The sequence below is a fragment of the Cetorhinus maximus genome, chromosome 26, assembly GCF_964194155.1.
Source record: "Cetorhinus maximus chromosome 26, sCetMax3.hap1.1, whole genome shotgun sequence".
Taxonomy (NCBI): domain Eukaryota; kingdom Metazoa; phylum Chordata; class Chondrichthyes; order Lamniformes; family Cetorhinidae; genus Cetorhinus; species Cetorhinus maximus.
This window is the reverse complement of record NC_135904.1, coordinates 13,489,218-13,509,619: the sequence shown is the minus strand read 5'-3', so window position 1 is coordinate 13,509,619 and position 20,402 is coordinate 13,489,218. Positions and strand designations below refer to the sequence as shown.

The 20,402-nt window shown below is 41.1% G+C and overlaps 2 protein-coding genes across 2 annotated transcripts in view; one reads left to right on the top strand and one right to left on the bottom strand.

The window, feature by feature from the left end:
• Positions 1–3,648, bottom strand: part of megf11 (multiple EGF-like-domains 11) — a 464,413-nt gene extending 460,765 nt beyond the window's left edge. The window contains exon 1 of the mRNA XM_078530151.1: positions 3,519–3,648. The gene's annotated coding sequence lies outside the window, so the exon portion shown is untranslated. The remainder of the gene's footprint in view (positions 1–3,518) is intronic.
• A 1,904-nt stretch (positions 3,649–5,552) lies between these two features.
• dis3l (DIS3 like exosome 3'-5' exoribonuclease) overlaps positions 5,553–20,402 on the top strand; it is a 48,629-nt gene continuing 33,779 nt past the window's right edge. Inside the window, exons 1-4 of the mRNA XM_078530148.1 lie at positions 5,553–5,837; positions 6,807–6,960; positions 18,268–18,396; positions 19,143–19,278. Of these exons, the coding sequence (XP_078386274.1) occupies positions 5,708–5,837; positions 6,807–6,960; positions 18,268–18,396; positions 19,143–19,278 (549 nt within the window). The 5' untranslated portion in view covers positions 5,553–5,707. The remainder of the gene's footprint in view (positions 5,838–6,806; positions 6,961–18,267; positions 18,397–19,142; positions 19,279–20,402) is intronic.

Sequence of the window (20,402 nt, the reverse complement as noted above, 5' to 3'; positions counted from 1 at the left end):
GTGGGGGGTGGGTGGGGGGCCGGGTAGAGCTTCTCGGGGTGAGGGGAGGAGAGTTTCCCAGGTGGAGAGGAGGAGGGGGAGGGTGGGATCATTGTTACTGGGGGAGGTTGGACAGTTCCATGGGGGGACGGGGGAATAGCTCCCCGGGGGGGAGAGGGGCTGGGAGTGGGAGGTGGAGTGGGAGTGAACGGGGAGAGAGGGAGGCGAAAGGGGGAGAAAGAGGGGGGAGGGGGAGAGTGGGAAAGGGCGAGATGGGGAATGGGAAGGGGGGCTGGGAGTGAGAAGGGAAGGAGGGGGAAGGGGGGATCAGAGGGGAAGGGAGCAAGGGGAAGGGGGGAGAGGGGAAGGGGGGACAGAGGGGAAAGGTGGGAGAGGGGAAGGAGTTCCCCGGAGCCTGGTTTGGGCGGGGGGGCGGTGGTAAAAGAGAGGAAGTTCCCCAGAGACTGGGGAAAGGAGGGGGCGAGGAGGAGATGGGGAGGCGGTTCCCCAGAGCCAGGGGGAGGGGGGTGCGTCGCGGGGCCTTGTGGGTCGGGGCGGGGGGGCGGTGTTTGTTGTGGGGCTGGCAACCGCCATTCTCCGCTCGCGTGCGGCGCTCGCGCCCTTTCTAACCCAGTGGCCCCGCCCCCGGACCACGTGCTGCACCCGCGATGACCCGCGCGCGCACAAACTTATTGCGACACAAAAAGGTCAGTGTTGGACCATGTGCATCTCACGTTCCGTTGTATCTTTGCAAAGGAAACCAGTAAATGTGATTTTGTTTTAGACCATCACTTCCTTGCGGACGCCTTATGCAGCAGCCTAAGCTGATTTAGCTTTTTCGTTAATATGCAATGTTACGAAAAGTCATTTTCGAATCTTCTGTTTTATAAACCAAAGATAGGAATAGCTGCACATCAGCTCTGTTTCTATATACTATAATCTGTTTCTATTTTCCTCTCGAGCTTATTTTTACTGTGTTTTGAGGAGAGTTGGTGATTTTTGACATGTCACCCATTTTGAAGTTATTTAGTCAATTAACTGCGTTAAACTATGATTTAAAACAAACAGTACATTTTAAAAATCCGCCCTCCATTAAATTGTTTGACTCCGCTTCATCTAAAGTTGGCCACATTACCTATTTCTGTTTTTCAAGGATCCCTCTTACAGTAAACAGTAGTTTATTGAATGTTTAACTAAATGTGTTTCAAACTGAACTGCACATCTTACATCTGCTACTTCATATTCTTTCACTTTTCCCAGAGTAAAAGAAGTTATGCATTTTTCCACCAACAATGCGGTGTTGCTAGGAGAGCCCTTATTGACCTTGAGTGTTTCTGCAGCTGGTGGCGGATACCAGACTAGGAAAGGCAGCAAGCCTCAATTCAGTTCCGACGAAAGGTCACCGACATGAAAATTGAATTGTGTTTTTCTCACCACAGATGCTGCCTCATCTACTGAGTATTTCCAACATTTTCTGTTTTTAAATCTTAAATCAGGGTTTGTTTCAAAGTCTGGGGCGTTTACATTGGAGCAGGACAGAGCTACACAGTTTGGGGATTTGTGCATCCTTTGTCTTGGCGCTTTATTAAATTAAATGGTTCCTTTGATTCCTTTTTCTACCATTGTAGTATTTTTTCTGTATCTAACAGATTGTGCAGTTGAGGAGATGAATGTAAAACCTGCTGTGTCCGAGAGAGGTGGAGTGACCGCTTAGGAGTGTGAAGTGTCCTTGCCTCACTGAACGCCATTTATTGACCAAACCTTTGGTTCCATCTCCTTCTGAAGGGAAATTTGGAATGGGCAATATACTAGCGACGCTCACATCCCAAGAAGGAGTGAAAATTATACCCCGTTTTTTGGCTCAGCATTTGTTTTCTCTTGGTCCCTCTGGGAACCTACTTGGAGCATTTTTTCGAAGTTCAGGGCGCTGCATAAAAAGTGCTGTACTTGCTGCCACATCCTATGTCAAACACTGGATCTAAAAGCTAATATAATCCGGACATCCTGCAAAAGTTTGTGTTGTGGTGCAAACTTGCCCCAATGATTGTACCGTCTCCAGAATGCACCACATGAACCTCTCTCTGTCAACTACATTGCCAACGTCATCTGCTTCTATTTCAGATTTCCAGCAGCTGCGGGTTTTCTCATCTCAATATGCTTCTCAACGTCCATGCATAGTTCAAAGAGGCATCGGATGTAGCAGTTTGCAACTCTCATCCTAATTGAGCCTGTGGCTGCCCCACGATTCATCTTTCATATAAAAGCCTCCCGTCATATTACATCGAGGAGCTGAAAACCGTGCGAATCCCCTCCGGCGGTATGCAAAGAGCGTTTGACGTGAAATATATATTTTAATATAACATGCAATTGTAAGTGTAGTAGGGCACCTAAGGTTGCCACATACTGTCTTGAAATAAATTAAATCTAACATCAAACTGCATTTTTTTTTTTACAAATTTTATGAATAAAAGTATTTTTTTGAAAATAAGAATCATACTCCTGATCCGCAAGTTCCCTCTGTTAGTATCAGTCTTTGTGTGATTGTTGAGAAATCATGATCAGGGAAAACGAAGAGATGAAGTAACCTGAAATGTACACACGGTTCTCCAGGAGGAAATGAGTTGTCAGAAGCCAGCTTTTTTTTTCACATGTAACGTAAGTTGACATTGTGATGAAGGTTTAGCGTCAAGACCCCTTTCACACAAGTAGTGTGGAACTATTACAGAGTGTTCAGATATGTTATTGTTGGCACAGTTAGATGCATCCCACCCACAAGCACACATTGAACGCTACAACTACAATTTTTGCAGCGTGTTTTCAATATTTTTTATCTCAATCGTTTTACTGGGTCTAAAATAACACGAATGAAACATTTGTGCTTTCCCTGTGCGAACACGGCGAAATACTCCATCCAACGCACTTTATCAAGCGATATTCCTCTTAAAGATAAACAAAGTCTTGCATTATATAGCGCCTCTCGCGACCTCAAGGATGAACCAGCTTTCCAGTCAAGGAAGTATGTTTGAAGTGTAGGAAATGCATTCCTAACATTCTGTTAGTTTATGTTTTGGCGTTTTACTCAACAAAGGATGAACCGAAAGAAGTTGGCAGATACCATTATCAGGAGATTTTTTTCACTGACAAATGTTATTTTAGCCCGTGAACCAAATCCTAGGCTTGGCATTTTAAGGTTCAGTAGCTCAAGCCAGTTGCCCCTGCAAAGCCTTGACTACTTCTTCCGCAAATTAATTATCAGAAATACACCGCAATGGTACCCCTAAATCTTCCCGAAATTCTAATTGCATAAAGTTAATCACAATTACAGCATCCGCTCTAGAAGCATTACTGGTTAGAAGATGCTTCAAATAAAGAACGAGATAATTCTGGAGGTGACCCAATGGAGCGATATTTAAATTAAGAACCGTTTAATTTATAAATAAAAAATATTTGACTTTTTAAATTCTATATTTTTAAACATGTATTTCTAACTTCCCAGATACAATAGAAGGAGCACAAATTATTAGAACTCTCGTACTTACATTTCAGTTCACGTCCTCATACCTGTTCTAAATTGGACGAAATCGGGAGGCGAAATCATGATCTTAACACAGCATTGCAATAACTTGTCCGGGATATATGTCACTCCCTGGACACTATACCGCGGCCATTGCATTGATGCATTTATTACATACAGCAAGTAATCCCTTACACCATACTGCAAACGCCTCGGGGAATTCTCCATTGAACTGGTCACAATGAGTTCCTATTGGTGCTCGGTACTTGCCCATATATTCTGCTTCTGGTTGGATGAAAAGAAAATCATATATACTCTTGTATGCTTTCAAAAAGTGCTTTGCTTACTGAAGCTTTGGAGAGAGAGATAAGGAGCAGCACAGTACAGAGGCGACGCGGTTTATATTTACTGCACTGATGATTAGATACCGGCTCCGTGTTCTGTGGCATTTTGGAACAGAAGAAAGCACCTTTAAAACCTCCGTAAAAACCTATCTCTGCACACCACCTTGAGTTACTTCCTCTAATTTCCTTTTTGCCTTAGCTAGAATTTGACCCCCAGTTGTAGGAGATTTGTCACGTTAAATGTACCGTGCAAATGTTACTTTCCTAAGAAAATAAAGTTATATTTTAGCGGTCTTGCTTTATCCTCAGTGAGATGGTGCTCGATTCTGAACAAACAGCGCCCTCAATCGTTTACCATATTGAACTGAAGCAAACCATTCAATGCCGAAAATGTCCAGCACGTCCATCACCACTTCACAGAGAAAGAAAGGTTAGCAGTGGGGTCAGAGCCCATCATCAGGGTCACTCGAAAAATTAACCTTTCCTTTTGGCTCAGGTGCTGATCGACTTGCTGCGCATTCCCACATGAAAATGACTTTGCTTCAACCTCGATGATCTGACAAATAAAAACGATGCGAGTTTAATTTAAAAGAAAATTAACCCTACATAAGCCAACACCCCCGCAAACCCCAATCCTTCATACTGTGCGAGTTGACTATTGTGGTATTTACTTCCATCTGGAACCTCTCATCAATCCAAGGCAGTGGAAGGCGTGTTTTGTTGTCGCATCTGTGCCTCTTCTGCCCCACAGATAATGTGAAGAGAGGCACGACTAGTTGGGAGAAATGCAATCTTTTTTAAAATAAGGATTGTTGCTGTTCTTTAAATGGAAGAAATTCAGAAGAAACTAACAGGTTTTTAATGTGATGCGAGTTATGTAATGACAATTTCTCATCACCAGGATTTTTCAGAACATGAGGGATGAGGACTGTCAGTACTGGGGAATTCCCTTTGACATCAAGCACCAAGGAATGGTCCAGATACCGAGTTGCCAGGAATTGCCACTTTATCTTCAAGCAAACTGAACTTTATATGTTTCAGCTTATAGCATTCTACTGTATCCTCTTGTAAGTTTGGGCCGGGGGTATTCGATCGTCCAAGTATACGCACATAAAGCTTCTTTCTCAGAATGATCCGAGACTGGTAGCGGGAGTATAAAGGTAGCCTAATAAACATTCCCTCCTTTTCTTGTACGTTTTACTCCTCTTTAAATCTAACGTTACCTTTCTAGCGACTTCTGGATTTTCAAACTATTAGGCATTTCTTAGGACAAATCTTCAAGTTCTGTCTTCTTGTACTAACATTGAATACCAGGCAAAAATCTACGACATGTTCTACTTTCTGTACTGCAAATGCATATGAGGTCAGCCTCAAATAGCGAAACTCTCCAATATTCATTGCTAAGCAGAGTTGCTAAGGTAGGAAAATGTTTGCCAAAAGAAAATTATGCAATCCAAAAGAATGGATTCATTTTCTTTAACAAATGAAATTTGTTCAAACGCGGCGATTTGTTTATTCTGAAGAGCGAAGCATATAAAAAGTAGGTCGCCTCTATCTATTCTGCAGGAGAGGAACCGAGTTCGAATTGGATGAGCGCTATCTATGTTTGCGCGTGCGTCCTAGATCTTTGCCCCGCAGTGTCCCGTTCTGCCCCGCAGCGCGACATAACACTTCCGGGTAACGTTTACATTGCCGCGGAAAGCACTTCCGGGTTAGACGGGCAGAAAATGGGCGGCAGGAAGGCGGGAGGTTCTTTTCCGAGTTGTTTACATCCGCAGAGCGTGGTTTCCTCGGGACTTGGCGGGGAATCGACTTTGACGATAGGAAAAGGCGCCTATTTCTGGCCACTTCACTTGTTTCCGGCCGTACAATGATAAAAACGGAGAAGGTGCTGCACCTGAGGAGCTGCAAAGGGAAATCTGTTCGTGTTGTGAGGGAGCATTACCTCAGAGAGTCTGTTCCCTGTAACAGCTCCCTGTGCCAGTCCCAGTGCCACAATGGTAAAGTATGAAGGAGGTGGCACAGTCATTACTAATAACTCTTAGTAAAATTTAAACCCCTGGAGAAAAGAGAGACTTGCATCCAATGTTCTGGATGTTCCAGAGCGCTTTACAACCAATGAAGTGCTTTTGAAGTTTAGTCACTGTTGTAATGTAGGAAACACAGCAGCCAGTTTACACACAGCAAGATCCCACAAACAGCAATGTGATACTAACTAGATAATCTGTTCTTGCGATGCTTACTGAAGGATGTTGATTGGCCACGGTACCAGGGAGAACTCCCTTGTTCTTATCTGAAATAGTGGCTGTGGGATCTTTTATGCCCACCTGAAAGATTTCATGTCTCATCTGAAAGATAGTACCTCTGACAGTGCAGCACTTCTTCAAGTACTGCACTGGGAATGTTAGCCTAGGTTAAGTAGTCAAATTTCCAGAGTGGGACTTGAACATTTAACCTTCTGACTAAGAGGTGAGAAATTACTACCCATTGAGCCAAGGCTGGTACAGTAAGAATTGAATAAAATAATATTTCAAAAATATTCACGATCAGGATAGAACAATTTCTAATCGAGAAAGAATTTTCATTTGTACATGTCTTTCATCTCCTTGGGAAGTCCCAAAATGCAATATAATTGATGAATTACTTTTGAAGTGCAGTCAATGTTGTTATGCAAGTAAATCTGGGAGCCAATTTTCACCCAGAAATATCTCTCCAATGCAACTAAATGAGTAACTGGATAATCTGCTTTTAATGATGTCAGTTGACGGAGAGACGTTGGCCAGGACGTTGGAAGAACTCCCTGGTCTTTCTAATAGCACGATGCAATCTTTACATTTATCTAAACATGGGGATACTAGTCTAAGTCTGAAAACCCAGTGTTTTTTTTCTCGCAACTAACATACTGTTAAACTGGAATTTTCTTTTTTTTTTTGCTAGTTGCTTAATTCTGTATTAACTTAATGTTTCAGAAGGGAAATTGCTGTCAGAAAGTGCAACTCATTACGTGATACCTGACTGGAAAGTGGTGCAAGATTATCTGGAGATACTTGAGTTTCCAGAATTAAGAGGCATTGTCTTCATGCAGACGGCCTGTCAGGCTGTCCAGCACCAGAAAGGACGCAGGTTAGTGTTGGTTGTCTATCTGTGTAAGATTTGATGGTTTTGAAGATCGTTAATTAATGGATGGAACAATCAAAGTTACGCTGCTGTAATTGTTTAATACTGGGAATGTGAAGTTGAGGTTACAATCCGATCAGCCGTGATCTCATTGAATGGTGGAGCAGGCTAGAAGGGCTGAGTGGCCTACTCTTGCTCCTAATTCGTATGTTCATATGTGATTTGCAACTCATCGTGATGGAGCAATGCAGTTTTTAACTTTAGTTTGTATCCTCAATTTTTAGTTAATTTGCATTGAACAAGAATAATTTGCAATAATATATGTAGCACTATGAACGTAGAAAAAAATGTGAAAAGGAACTTCACAGAAGTGCAAGAAAAGCTGGTGAAAAGGAGGAGAGATTAGAAAGAGTGGCCAAAGGCTTGATCAAAGAAATGAGTCTTAAAAGAGGTGAGGGAAGTGGAGAGACAGAAAGCTTTATGGAGAAAGTTCCTTTGTGCGGCCTAGGTACCTGGAAGCACCGCTGGCAGTAGCAGGGAGAAGGGAGTGGAAAAGGGAACAGTTTGGAGTGGGGTTAGGGGGCTAGAGGAGGTTACAGAAGCAGGACGGGTTAACGTGATGGAGCAATTTGAACAGCAAGGTGAGAATGTTAAGTTTGAAGCAAAGCAGTGGATTCAGGGGCAGATGTTAACTTAGATCGGCAAGAATGGGTATTATGGCTGAGCGTGACTTGGTGTGGGATAGGGTATGGGCTACAGAGTTTTTCATGAGCTGAATTTACGGAGCATGGTGAATGAGAGGCTGGCCACGAGAACGCTGGAGTAATTGAGTCCAGAGGACTCATAGCAAGGATGAGGATTTCAGCAACTGTTGGGCTGAGGGTAGATATAGAGACCAACAATGTTAGGACTAGCAGCACAGAGGCAGTGAGAGTTGGCAGTAGGCACAAGAAATATATAACAACATGTCAAAAGTTATAAACAGTCTGGTTCAGACCAAGACAGGAGCCAGGAGGGCACAGAGCTTGAGCCCACATCTTTCTAACTCGGGAGAGGGTGCCACTCACTGAGCCAAGCCTGATGTGGAGGGAGTTATGGTTTATCAAAGCTTCAATATAGGACTAGCAGCACAGAGGCAGTGAGAGTCGGTGGAGAGGTAGAGCTGCATGTCATCGGCATACTTGTGGAAGCTGCCATCTTGCTTTTGCTTTCCATTACCAGGGAAAGGCTGTCCCCAAGCTTTTGTTTAATTGAAAAAGGTGCAATGCATGGGCATGCTCCTTCTGTCAGCCTGGCATTTGGATCAGAATGTGCACAATAGGGCTGAAATGCAGCTTGAATTGAAATGAGATTCTCTTTTTAAAGTATATTTGTATTTTCCCTCATCCTGCGTGTGTTATTATCATGTACCATTTATTTCCCCTCTTGCCCCCTCGCCAATGAATGCTATAATAGAAGGTGGAACTGTGGAAGAATGCCTTCCCAGTATGCCTCTGTTGATAACTCTGTGAAGGATTCTGGATGCACAGCTGTTCTGTTCTGCAGTGTTCTTGCTTTTTTATGTAAAAATATAATTAGCTTTGTTAAAGCAGGTAACAGAAAGATCAGTTGTGATTGCAAAAGGATGCATTTTGTTAGTGGGAATATTTTACATTCTGCAATTCTTTTATGTTGATTGTTGCTTCGGATTGACTTCACCTCCAGCTCTGCCCAGTAAATGCCTTTGCTGAAAATGAATTACAGAATGAGCTAGCACAGAAGGAGGCCATTCAGCCCATTATGGAGCTATCCAATTGATCTCAGTCCCCTGCTCTTGCCCCATAGATAATCCTGTAAATTTTATCTCGACTGTGTCCATTTTTTTAATGTTGTTAAATCTATTCCCACCATTAATTTCAGGCAGTGTATTCCAGATCACAATTCCCCGTGTAAAATGAAGAAATGTATTAGTTATTCAGCTTGCTAAGAAAAGGTATTTTGTTTTACATATTGAAAATAGGAAAACTAGGATTCTTTTTAATAGATCCTTGGACAAAACTGATTAAATATATTCACAGTTGCTCAGAGACTGGAATGTTTTGCATTTCACTTAAAGCTGAGCTGTATTTAAGAGACATAACCTTCTCAGTAAAGTATTATATAAGATTCTTTATCCTCTGCAACAATAGAGTGCATGTAATAACCTCATTAAGTGTAAAATGCCCTGGTATGGTTTGGAAACTTGATTTTTTTTTGATTTATTAAACTGTACTCTAAATCCATAAAAGAACACTTCCCCATTAGATTACACAGCATCTTTTGAGCCAGAGGGGAACAATGTTACAATGACAGTTGGATGATTGTTCTTGCTACAATATGAACTGATTTTTTTTTGATTTATATACTTTATGATTTTGAAATCTCAAATGCAGCGTTATTTGTGAAGTGTTCTTTCTCTGCTTTGCCTTGCTGTGTATCTCTGGCTATTATTTTTTTCTCTTTCTCCCCATTGGTCCATTGACTATTGATAAGCATTTTTAGCAATGTCATTGTCTCTTACCCTCCCTCCCTCTCTCTCTCTCTCTCTCTCTCTCTTCTAACTTCAATTAACTGTTGAGTAATAAGTTTACAGTAGTGGTAGACTCCTTTGTTCAAGTTTGTCCAAGCCGTAAGTTTCTTCATCTTCTGTGTGTCCTCTCATGACTGAAAAGTCTGATGCAGGATCAGCATGCATGTCCACAGAACTTGCAGTTCATGTTATCTTTGTTGGTGTTTGGTGGAATTCCTGCAGCTGTGCCACTTCTGGAATTCCTCTAGTTTACAGTATATAACTCACAAGTTAGTTAGGAATGAGGCAGGCCATTCAACACAACTTCGAACAGAACAGTTTTCTTAATCAGGACAGTTGCCACTAGACTGCATGTCTGCGCTCCCTGGAGCATTGTGGCTGCACTATATGCAATCTACAAGATCCATTGCGCAAATTCATCACGGATACGTCAACAGTACCTCCTTCCCAGTGATCTCTACTACTGAGAAGGACAATAGCAGCAATATCAGGAAAGACAATCGCCTCCAAATTCCCCTCCAAGTTGCATTCTGATTTGCACTTTGTTGGGAAACATATCTTCAAGAACTGTATTTTTCTTTTAAAATTTGTAAGGACATTGCATTATTTAGACACTGGGATTTTTTTTTTAAGAAAGGTCATGTTCACCTCTGGATTGGGAGCAAGCATACCTTTTCCAAGAAATCATCTGACCAGCATGGTACTTGAGAGGGGGAGATCTGCATGCTTGTTTGCACTGCAATTACTTTAATTGATGAAAACAAACTGTTTAAAGGCAAAGGCCTAGTGATTTACTGGAAGCCACCTGATGGAGGAGCCTTAAGTTTTGACCTGGCTTTTGTGAACTCAGTTGTGAATGAACTGAGAAAGTGAAGCTGACCAGCTCACCCTCTCCTTGTCTTGCTTGAAATAGAGTGGTTATCAGTATTCAGGTAGGAATCCTCACCTCAGTGGAATTTGTCTGTCTTTGGAAACCCGAGAGACTGAGGCAAGAAGGATTGATCCAGTTCTATTTTCCTCCACACTGAAGCTCTGTTGATGAGAACCTCCATGCATCTACAGGGACTAGCGATCTGTCTTCACATGAGGGAGCTCCAGATCGACAGTGTCAAAACCTTGCAAACATTACCCTTTGTTTTATGAAGTCTTTTCTCCAACCGCCCATCTCTGCAGAGACCCTATCCATTTGTCCTTTATTTGTTTGTATGCCATTTTGGTGAGTGAATTAAACTTTTAAACAAATAGTGTGACCTGTGGAACAGTGGGACTAGATAAACTGCGCACTCCTCCCATCCCAGTAGTAACAGCTTATATTGATGTTCCTTCATTATTGCTGGGTCAATATCCTCAAATTCCTGGCTTTATAGTGTTGTGGGACACCGGTTACAGAAAGCCTGCAGCTGTTCATAAAATCCATTACCATCATAGCACAGTAACTAGGGGTAAGCAATAGATACAGCCTTATCAACATTGCCAACTTTGCAAGAACAAATCAAAAATTCCAGGGTTATTGCATTCGCCACTCTTCTTGGAAGTTTATTCCATACATTCATCACTCTTAGTATGACAATTTCTTTTCTGACATTAGTCCTAAATTTACTTTTAACTAGTTGAAATTTATACCTCCTTATCTTACTGTCTCGATTTAGCTTAAAGTAATATTCTGGACCTACCTTTTCAATTCCCTTAACCATCTTATATACTGTACCTCTATAACCTTGGGTGCTATGTTTCTAAACCGAAAAGCTAATCTTTCTCCAATTTTCCTCCTAATTTAGACCTTTCACAATAGGGATCAGCCTCAAGGTGCTTTTCTGCACTCCCTCCAGTGCTTCAATATCTCCCTCTACGTTGGTGACTGAAACTGGACGCATTACTCAAGATGCTGCCTCACCAGGGCACAATTCAGTTTACTAATGACTTCCTGTGACTTGCATTCCATTATATTAGCTACGTAAATTAACATTCAGTTAGTATCATGTATTGCTGCTCTATGTAGATTGCACGTTAAACAATAAGCCAGCAAGATCTCCGAGATCACTTTCAACTTCATGCTTAGCTATTTAATATTAACTATGAGTACTTGTGTTTTCTTTTACTTTTTCCTATGTGCAGTACTTTACATTTGTCTGCTGTTTTTCTTTTCATTTGCTCATGGGATGTGAATGTCTCTGGCAAGCCTGACATGAATTGCTCATCTCTAATTGCCCTTCAGAGGGTCATGGTGGGCGGCCCTCTTGAACCACTGCAGTTCATGTGGTGTAAGTACACCCACAGTACTATTAGGGAGGGAATTCCAGGATTTTGACCCAGCGATAGTGAAGGAGTGGTGATGTAGTTTAAGCCAGGATGGATGGGACTTTGAAGGGAGCTTGCAGGTGATGATGTTTCCATTGGCTTCTAGTTGGTAGATGTTGCAGGGTTTTGGAAGTGCATCTTGCGGATGGTACACACTGCTTACAGCGTGTGCCAGTGGTGGAGTGAATGTTTAAGGTGGTAGATGGGTGCCAGTCAAGCAGACTGCTTTATCTTAGTTGAAGTTGAGCTTCTTGACAAATGGTGGAGCTGCCCTTATCCAGGCTAGTGGAGAGTATTCCATCAGATTCCTGATTTGTGCCTTGTAGATGGTGAGCAGACTTTTGGGGAGTCAGGAAAGGAGTTACTCATTACAGAATTCCCAGTCTCTGACTGTTCTTTTAGCCATAATATTTACCAGTGAATGGTTGGTCCATTTATGTTTCTAGTCAGTGGTAACCCCCTAGGATGTTGGTGTGGGATTCAGCGATGGTAGTGTGGTTGAATGTTAAGGGGAGATGGTTAGATTCTCTTTTGTTGGTGGTGTTCATTGCCTGCCACTTGTATGGTGCTAATATTACTTGCCACTTATCAGCCCAAGCCAGAGTGTTATCCAGGTCTTGATGCATGCTGACACTGGTTGCTTCAGTAACCGAGAAGTTGCAAATGGTACTGAACACTGTGTAATCATCAGTGAACATCCTCACTTCTGATCTAATGTTGGAGAGAAGGTTATTGACTATGCAGCTGAAGATGATTCGGCGAATATCCTGCAGAACTCCTGGAGTAATGTCCTGGGGCTGTGGCCTTCAACAACCACAACCATTTTCCTTTGTGCTAAGATATATTTCCAACCAGTGGAGAGCTTTTCCCCTGATTCCCATTGCTCTGGTCCCTTGATGTCACACTTGGTCAAATGCTGCCTTGATATCAAGGGCAGTCACTCTCACATCCCCTCTGGAATTCAGCTCTTTTTTCCATGTTTGGCTCAAGGATGTAATGTCTGGAGCCTAGTGGCACTGGCGGAGCCCAGACTGAACATCAGTGAACAGTATATTACTGAGTAAGTGCTGCTTGACAGCACTGTCAACGACACCTTCCATCACTGGGCTGAGAATTGAGAGCAGACTGAAGGTGCAGTAATTGGCCAGATTGGATTTATCTTGCTTTTTGTGGACAGGAAATACCCGGACAATTTTCCACATTGCTGGGCAGATACCAGTGTTGTTGCTGTACTGGAAGAGCTTGGCTAGGGGTGTGTCTAGTTCTGGAGCACAAGTCTTCGGTACTACAGCTAGGATGTTGTCAGGGCCCATAGCCTTTGCAGTATCCCGTGCGTTCAGCCGTTCCTTGATTATGTGGAGTGAATCGAATTGGCTGAAGACTGGCATCTGTGATACTGGGTACTTTAGGAGGAATCCAAGATGGATCATCCACTCCAAATTTCTGGCTGAAGCTGGTTGCAAATGCTTCAGCTTTGCCATTTGCTGGGCTGTGTCATCATCGAGGATGGGGATATTTGTGGTGTCTAGACCTCTGGTTAGTTGTTTAATTGTCCATCACCATTGATGAATAGATGTAGCAGGACTGATGATTTTTGATCTCTTTCCTTGGTTGTGGGATCACTTTGCTCTTTTGCATGTACTTCTCCTGTCTGGCATGCCTGTGTTGTAGCTTCACCAGGTTGACATCTCATTTTTAGATATGCCTGGATAAGCTCCTGGAATGCTGTCCTGCACTGCTCATTGAAGCAGGGTTCATCCCCTGCCTTGATAATAGTAGCAGAATGAGAGTTATGCTGGGTCATGAGGTTGCAGATCATAGTTGAGTACTTCGCCAGCAGGCGATGGTCACAGCAGCTCATGAATGCTCAGTTTTGAGCTGCTGGATCTGTTCTGAATATATCCTGTTTAGCATGCTGATAGTGCCCACAACATAATGGAGGGTTTCCTCAGTGTGCAGACGTGACCTGGTGTTATAAAGACTGTGCAGTTGTCATTCCTACCAATAATGTCATGGATGGAAGCAGCTGCGACATGTAGATGAGGGAGGACAAGTCAAAGTAGGTTTTTCCATCTTGGTTCTTTCACCACCTGCCATAGGCACAGTCTGGCAGATATGCCCTTCAGGACTCAACCAGTTCTTCCCTCTTGTTTACTTTATTCAGCTCATTCTGTAATTTCTGAGTTGCACCTTCCAATTTCACTGGGCTGCTGAGTTTGGTATTACCTGCAAATTTAATTCTATTTAGCATTGAATAGAAATAATAGTGGTCTCAACATCAAGTTTTGGAAAACTTTCGAACTCCACTCGCCCCACCCCCCCTGCCAACCGAGTAACAGATATAACTCAAGTAATGGTTGCTTCTCACTCCAATCAATTTCTATCAAATTCCCTGAACCCCCAAAGCTTTGCATTTGCATGTTGAACTTTGTCAAAGACCTCTTGGGCTTTTCATTATCCACTTGGATGTCACTTCCTCAGGAGGTTGGTGAGGGAGTGTATTCCCCTTCTGCATTCTATGTTGGCTACTTGAAATACATAAGATAATGATGGCCCCAGTTGAGATACCATTACGTTGTAACCCTTTTTTCTGTGGAGACCCAAAATTTGTCCTATTTAAATCAAGTATTTAAAAAATGCCAGAATGTAACTGTGTCCTGTTTATTACTTCACCTGCCAATAGCTTCTAGCTAAGTAACCTTGAGAGCCAAGCTTAGCTTCTGTCAAATTTCTAAATATAACACTTTGTCCAGGTCTTGGTGCCATATGTGAACAGGGAAATTTAGGTCACACTTTTTTAGAGCAACTTAGTAGGAAGATAAGTTTAGCATACTGAACCCTACTACGTTACATTATTCCCCAATACACTGTGCATGGATGTTCAGCCATCCTCTGTGAAACCTTGAACTCTGCTCTTTCATTTTTTAAAAACCTTCTTCAAAACTGGCCTAATTATATAATCTTTTAGTGTACTGTCCTAACTTGTCTAGCTTGACAATCTGTTCCTCTCACTACTGCTCTGTAAAGTACAGTGGAAAGTTTTGTATTATAAAGGTGCTTTATAAAAACAAGTTGTTGTTGCTTAAGTGGACCATATTCAATGAGCCTGCTTGTATGCGGCCAGAAAGTCTTAAGTGATCTTTAAATTGACCACTGATGTTTTAAAAGTTGACACTGTTCCTGTTTGTTGCATGAGGGAATAGCATATGGTCAAGCAGACTTGGAAATAGAAGATTGAAAAAATATAATATAACTGAAAAGTATATATAGTCAAATAAAATGTCTTCATTTTGGAATTTTTTTTAAATAAGCCAATGCACCTGGTTGTATTTTTCATTTTCAAATAGCAATATTGTACTAAAGTCATCAAATGATTAAATCTACAATCAGTTAAATTCACTTCCTACTGACATTTTGGATAAGTTTCCCTTGAGGATTGAGCGTCTGTTAAAAGCCTTGGGCTATTTTAATCAAGATCATCAACTTAACAGATTGCTGTTAATTTTGTCCCTGTTGTTCATTTAATTCCCTCTGTGTGCAGCATGGATAGCTGTACCTGCTGTTACCAGTTAGCTTCTGTGATATTTTCACTGCAGTCTTTAAGGACTTTAAAGATCCTCTCCTGTCCTAAAGTATTTATTTTATAATAGAGAAGTTTGACTTTTTCTCAAATACATAATGCCTTTAATGCAGTGAAACATCCAAAAGTACTTGAAAATAACAGAATTGGAAAACTTAATTGTTATAAGATTCTGGACTGTTATAAATAGCTCTGCAAAGACATAGGAGCCTTTTCTGCCACATCAGCAAATATTAGAGGTCAAAGAGGAATATTCTGTGTGAGTAATCTATCTGTTATGGGGCTTATATGTCAAATTCCTTTCCCCTTCAATGGGAATCAGCTGGTGTAACTAGTTTGAAGCTACCAATTTGAGGATGAATAAATTTTGGTAAGAGAATAGTTGGAGAATCATTTTTATTTATGATTAGATGTTTTGTCTATTCCTCAGAATCATTAAGGTTCTTGAAATGTTGACTTCAAGTATTTATCGTTTTGTTGAGCTTATAGTAGGTGCAATAGTACTCATTTATACACTTAAAACCATTGTGTTTACAACCATACATGATGGTTGGAGGCTCTGATGAACTATAGTTCAGAGCTGAGTATTTATGTCCACTAAGTCCTCCCAATTTAAATCCTCATTGCACTCTGCTACTTTCCTTATCAAAATGTCAATATATAGCAAGCTGAATAGAAATGACCATGTATTGTTCACATGTTTAGCTTTAAATCTTTAAACTGCAGAGTAATGGGTAGTTTTACAGTACATGGGTGCAAGTATTAGCAGCGTGCTTTCTACTTTCTCGGGCTGATTATCTCTTACCCCTACTAGTTGACCCTCAGTATGTTTTCACTTTACCTGATTGCACCAGAAGTTGAAATACAACTATGTACAAGGAAAATCTAGTTGAAACTTATGCCATATTAATTTCTTCAGTTAATAAATTGACTTCTTTACTAATGAGCTCTGTAATGTCCTCCAATCCCATTACTCTCTGAGACCTGTGCTTTTCCAACTCTAGCCTCTTGAGTTGTTTTGTTTGCCCCACCATTGGCAGCCGTGCCTTTAGCTGCCAAGACCCTAGGTGTGGAATTCCGTAACTAAACCTCTCCGCCTCACTACCTCTCCTTTAAGACACTCCATAAAACCTACCTCTTTGGCAAAGCTTTTAGCTATCTGCCCTAATATTGCCTTGTATGGCTCTGTGTCAGATTTTGCCTGTGAAGTGCCTTGGTGCATTTTATCAATACAAGTTGCTGCTTTTCCTCTGGGCTAGCAAGATCAGTATAACTTCATTTTGTTAAAAATTCTCACTACATATTGCCGTATCACCAGTGAAACTAATTAGAAATCTGTCTTTGATCCTGTACCATTTTTCACCAGCTTTGTTCCCCTCCATATTCTTGAGAAACATTAAAATTAATGGTTCAAATCTTCCTGGAAAAATAATGCTATGTTAACATTGCACGGCTTTATTAATGTGTAAATCAGCCAGCAAGTTCAGAGGATGAAGAGATACGTCATGAGTTGTGGATCTCCAGAATTTGCTGGTTGACTTATGCCACTTTGTTCTTTACCTCGCGCAAATGGCATCTCACCCTTAGCCGCCTCATTATTTTTAATAACTTGCTAGATTTGAACACGTAATTCTTTATTAAACTTCACGCAGAAAGTTAATACGCTGTTTTTTTTTCCAGCAAGATTTGGCCCATTACAATTTAAGAATCATACTTCCCTACCTAATTAACAAAGGCTAAAAGTTAAAAATAATATAATATAAAGACATATCAATCGTGATAGTACTTCAGAACACTTCAACTCAGCCAGAACATAATAACACAAAAAGATACAACAAACTACTTTTACCTTTTTTAATGTTTGTAAGAATGACAGGAAAACCAGCCTTCACCAATGTTCTGACACTGATAAATAGAGATGTTTACATGCGATTAAGTGTAAATGTGCAAAGTCCAGCTTTCCTGTACTTCAGTGGATGCAGTGCTGGTTGTACAGCTAAGTACACATACCCACTAAAAGCTGGTTTAAGATGAACCAAAACTCATTTCACATTGCAATATGTTATAGATGCTGGAAATCTGAAATAAAAACACTTTAGCCTTGGTGTCAGAGGGTTATGGAATATGGGTTTGCGACCCACCTTAGAGCTTCAGCATATAATCTAGGGTGACAGCAGTGCATTGTTAAGGGTGTGCTGCACTGTCAGAAGTGGGTTCCATTTAACAACATACATCTGACTTAATATAAGCTTTGCCACATGAGAGCCGATCATTAATATGTATACAGGAGCACCAACGTGTGAAATGTTGGGATTAGGTTTGTCCTTGCAAATCTTCCACATTGCTAGGTTTCTTATCTTGGTGAACATACCTTGAGGAAGCACCTGACAAAGGAATGGAGCTCTGCCTCAGGACATTAGGGAAAATTGGAGTTTTATTTTATATGTCAAAATGACCAGTTCAGATTGGCATAGTCTAAACCGTGGATGTGTGGGGAAACAAACATAGACCAGATAAAAATGATTCAAAACTTTAAAAAAAGAAATTCCCCAGCATTCACCTTTCCTCACCTCCTGAGTTAGTACGGGTTTGTACAAAGAAAGAAAGCTGGTGATAGGAAACAGTCCAACTTTCTACTTGTTGAACGCCAAAGTTTGGACAAGGAGGGAGTTTGTCGAAAAGAGACAGCCCCAAATGCTGACTGCAGAGCGGCATAGGCAGCCCTTAGGGCCCTTTGTTTCCCTGTTCTGTAATGATAAAGGTGATAGGATCTAAAGGTGCAATAAAGGAAAAACATAGGAAAGGAACAATACATTTTTAAAGATGACCAACAATGGAAAAATCATTGGATCTGACCTGGTCATACTCATCGGCTGTTTCATTGCAGACAGTACAACAAGCTGCGGAACCTGCTGAAGGATGCTCGACACGAATGTGTTATGTTCTTCAATGAATTCCAGCTGTACTCGTATGTACCAAGACAGCAGGGAGAATCTCTAGAAAAATGGCAGACCAGGTTTGTTTGAAATTTAACTTGATGTTTGCAACTTTTAAAAAATCTTGAAAATATACTGTAAAACCTTGCATTTGAGTCACACTGGTCTTTAAATTACACCCTTTATTATGCAACATTTTAAAAAATGCAGAAAAGTATTATGTTTGTTTAAACATGGAAATTGCAGGGCAACATTCATATTTTGGGATTATAAGAAGTAATTTGTAGTTGACGAGGAACTGCTATGGTGGTCATCGCATGTAACTATATTTCTAATCAAAGGGTTGAAATAATCTGCACTACTACAATGGTGTATGAACAACAGGAATGGGACACGGTAGGTAGAAGCACACTGTTTCCAGTCGTTCAGGGGTCAAGAATGAGGGACCATATTACAAGATTAAGCACAAGAGATTTAGAACAGAGGGTAGGAAAAACTTCTTTACACAGTTGTGAGGCTGTGGTGGTTCGTTGGTATCATAATCTCATTGGAATATATGCAAGTCCTTTCTTTTTATATTGGAAAGCGGTGTGGGGTGGATTTAGGTACAATTATAGAGGGCTTTCGCTAGATGGGCTTGACTAGATGGGGATTATGAAGTGTTGGAGGGAATGTGTATCTGACTTCCAGATTGTTCAGAGGCTTGGTATGGGGGGTGACTGTGGATTTTTTTTTTGTGATGAATTTTATTTTAATGGGTATGTGGTAGAGGCATACATTTCATTCATGCAAAGGAAATAATAAAAACACTATTTATTTATTCTAGGTGCATTTACTATGCCACAGTCTGGTATTATAATCATCTTGCAGGACTGATGCCCGTTGTTATGGTAACCGAAGATGCAGAAGCCATTCAAAAGTATGGGAGTGAAACAGACGGAGTGTTTGTCGTTTCGTTTAAGGTATTTTCCACTTCTCTGCTACATCATTGAGCTCGATAAGCTAGAATGTTACTGTAGGACTGTGTGGTGTGGTGTCTTGGAAGATGGGGAGAGGGTGGAAGAGGCAAGGGATGGGCCTTGGGTACAGTGTGAAGCCCAGGCTTTTGAGCAGTCAGGAAAGAGAATTGATGTCTAGAGGGAGGACTCCAGTGAGATCTGAAGATTGGGAGGACTCGGGTAGTTGGGGAAATACTAAATTTGTATTCAATGCATTTTCCAGAGATGCTAAGAATGGTACATTTGACTTTGTGCAAACACTTGAAGCTCTGGAGCAAAGTATTCGTACGTGTTTAAGCCCATATTCCATCAAACAACTTGTTAATTCTTCATAAATAGCATCAAAATCTATTCAATTCAGAAGTTGTCACTAAAACACACAACGTCTAGCCAGAAAACAATGATACTGCTAAACTTGCAAAAAAAATGCTTCTGTGACTACTGTTTAACTTGTTTCTATTTCTGCTCTCTTCCTTTATGTCTGTGCTTCTCTCTTCACCATTTCACCACTTCCTATTTCTCCAAGTTTTCCAATTATTACAGTCAATTAAATGAACAGGTTGCCTTTCTGTTTGTTAAAGAAGTGTGTTTTTTGATGGTATTTCTTTATTGTTGCCCCTAGATGGCAGTTGTGGTGCTGATAATATTTTCAGTGGAAAGTAGGAGGGGTACAGAAGGAATTTTGATTAATATTCTTCCTTCAAGCAGCAGTTTTCTGAAGACGTATAATTTCTAAAACAATTTACACCTTTGGTCCAATTATATTTTCAGAATTGTGGAAGCAGACTTTCAGATTTTGGATTTTTAGCATGTTTTTAAGAGTCGATTGTAAAAAGTCATGTCGGTTCTGGGAATGGACTAGAATGAAGGGATAGGATTGAATGGGATACAATCAGCTTAAATCTCTTTCGCTGCCCAGCAGTGGCTTTTAATTTCATGGGAGCATATTCTGTTGAGTCATAGAATCATAAAAGTTTTGCGACACAGAAGGAGGCCATTCGGCTCATTGAATCTATGCTAGTTCAGGCCAGTTAGTCCTGTTTTCTCACTGTACCCCCCAATGCCCTGCAAGTTTATCTTCCTGAAAT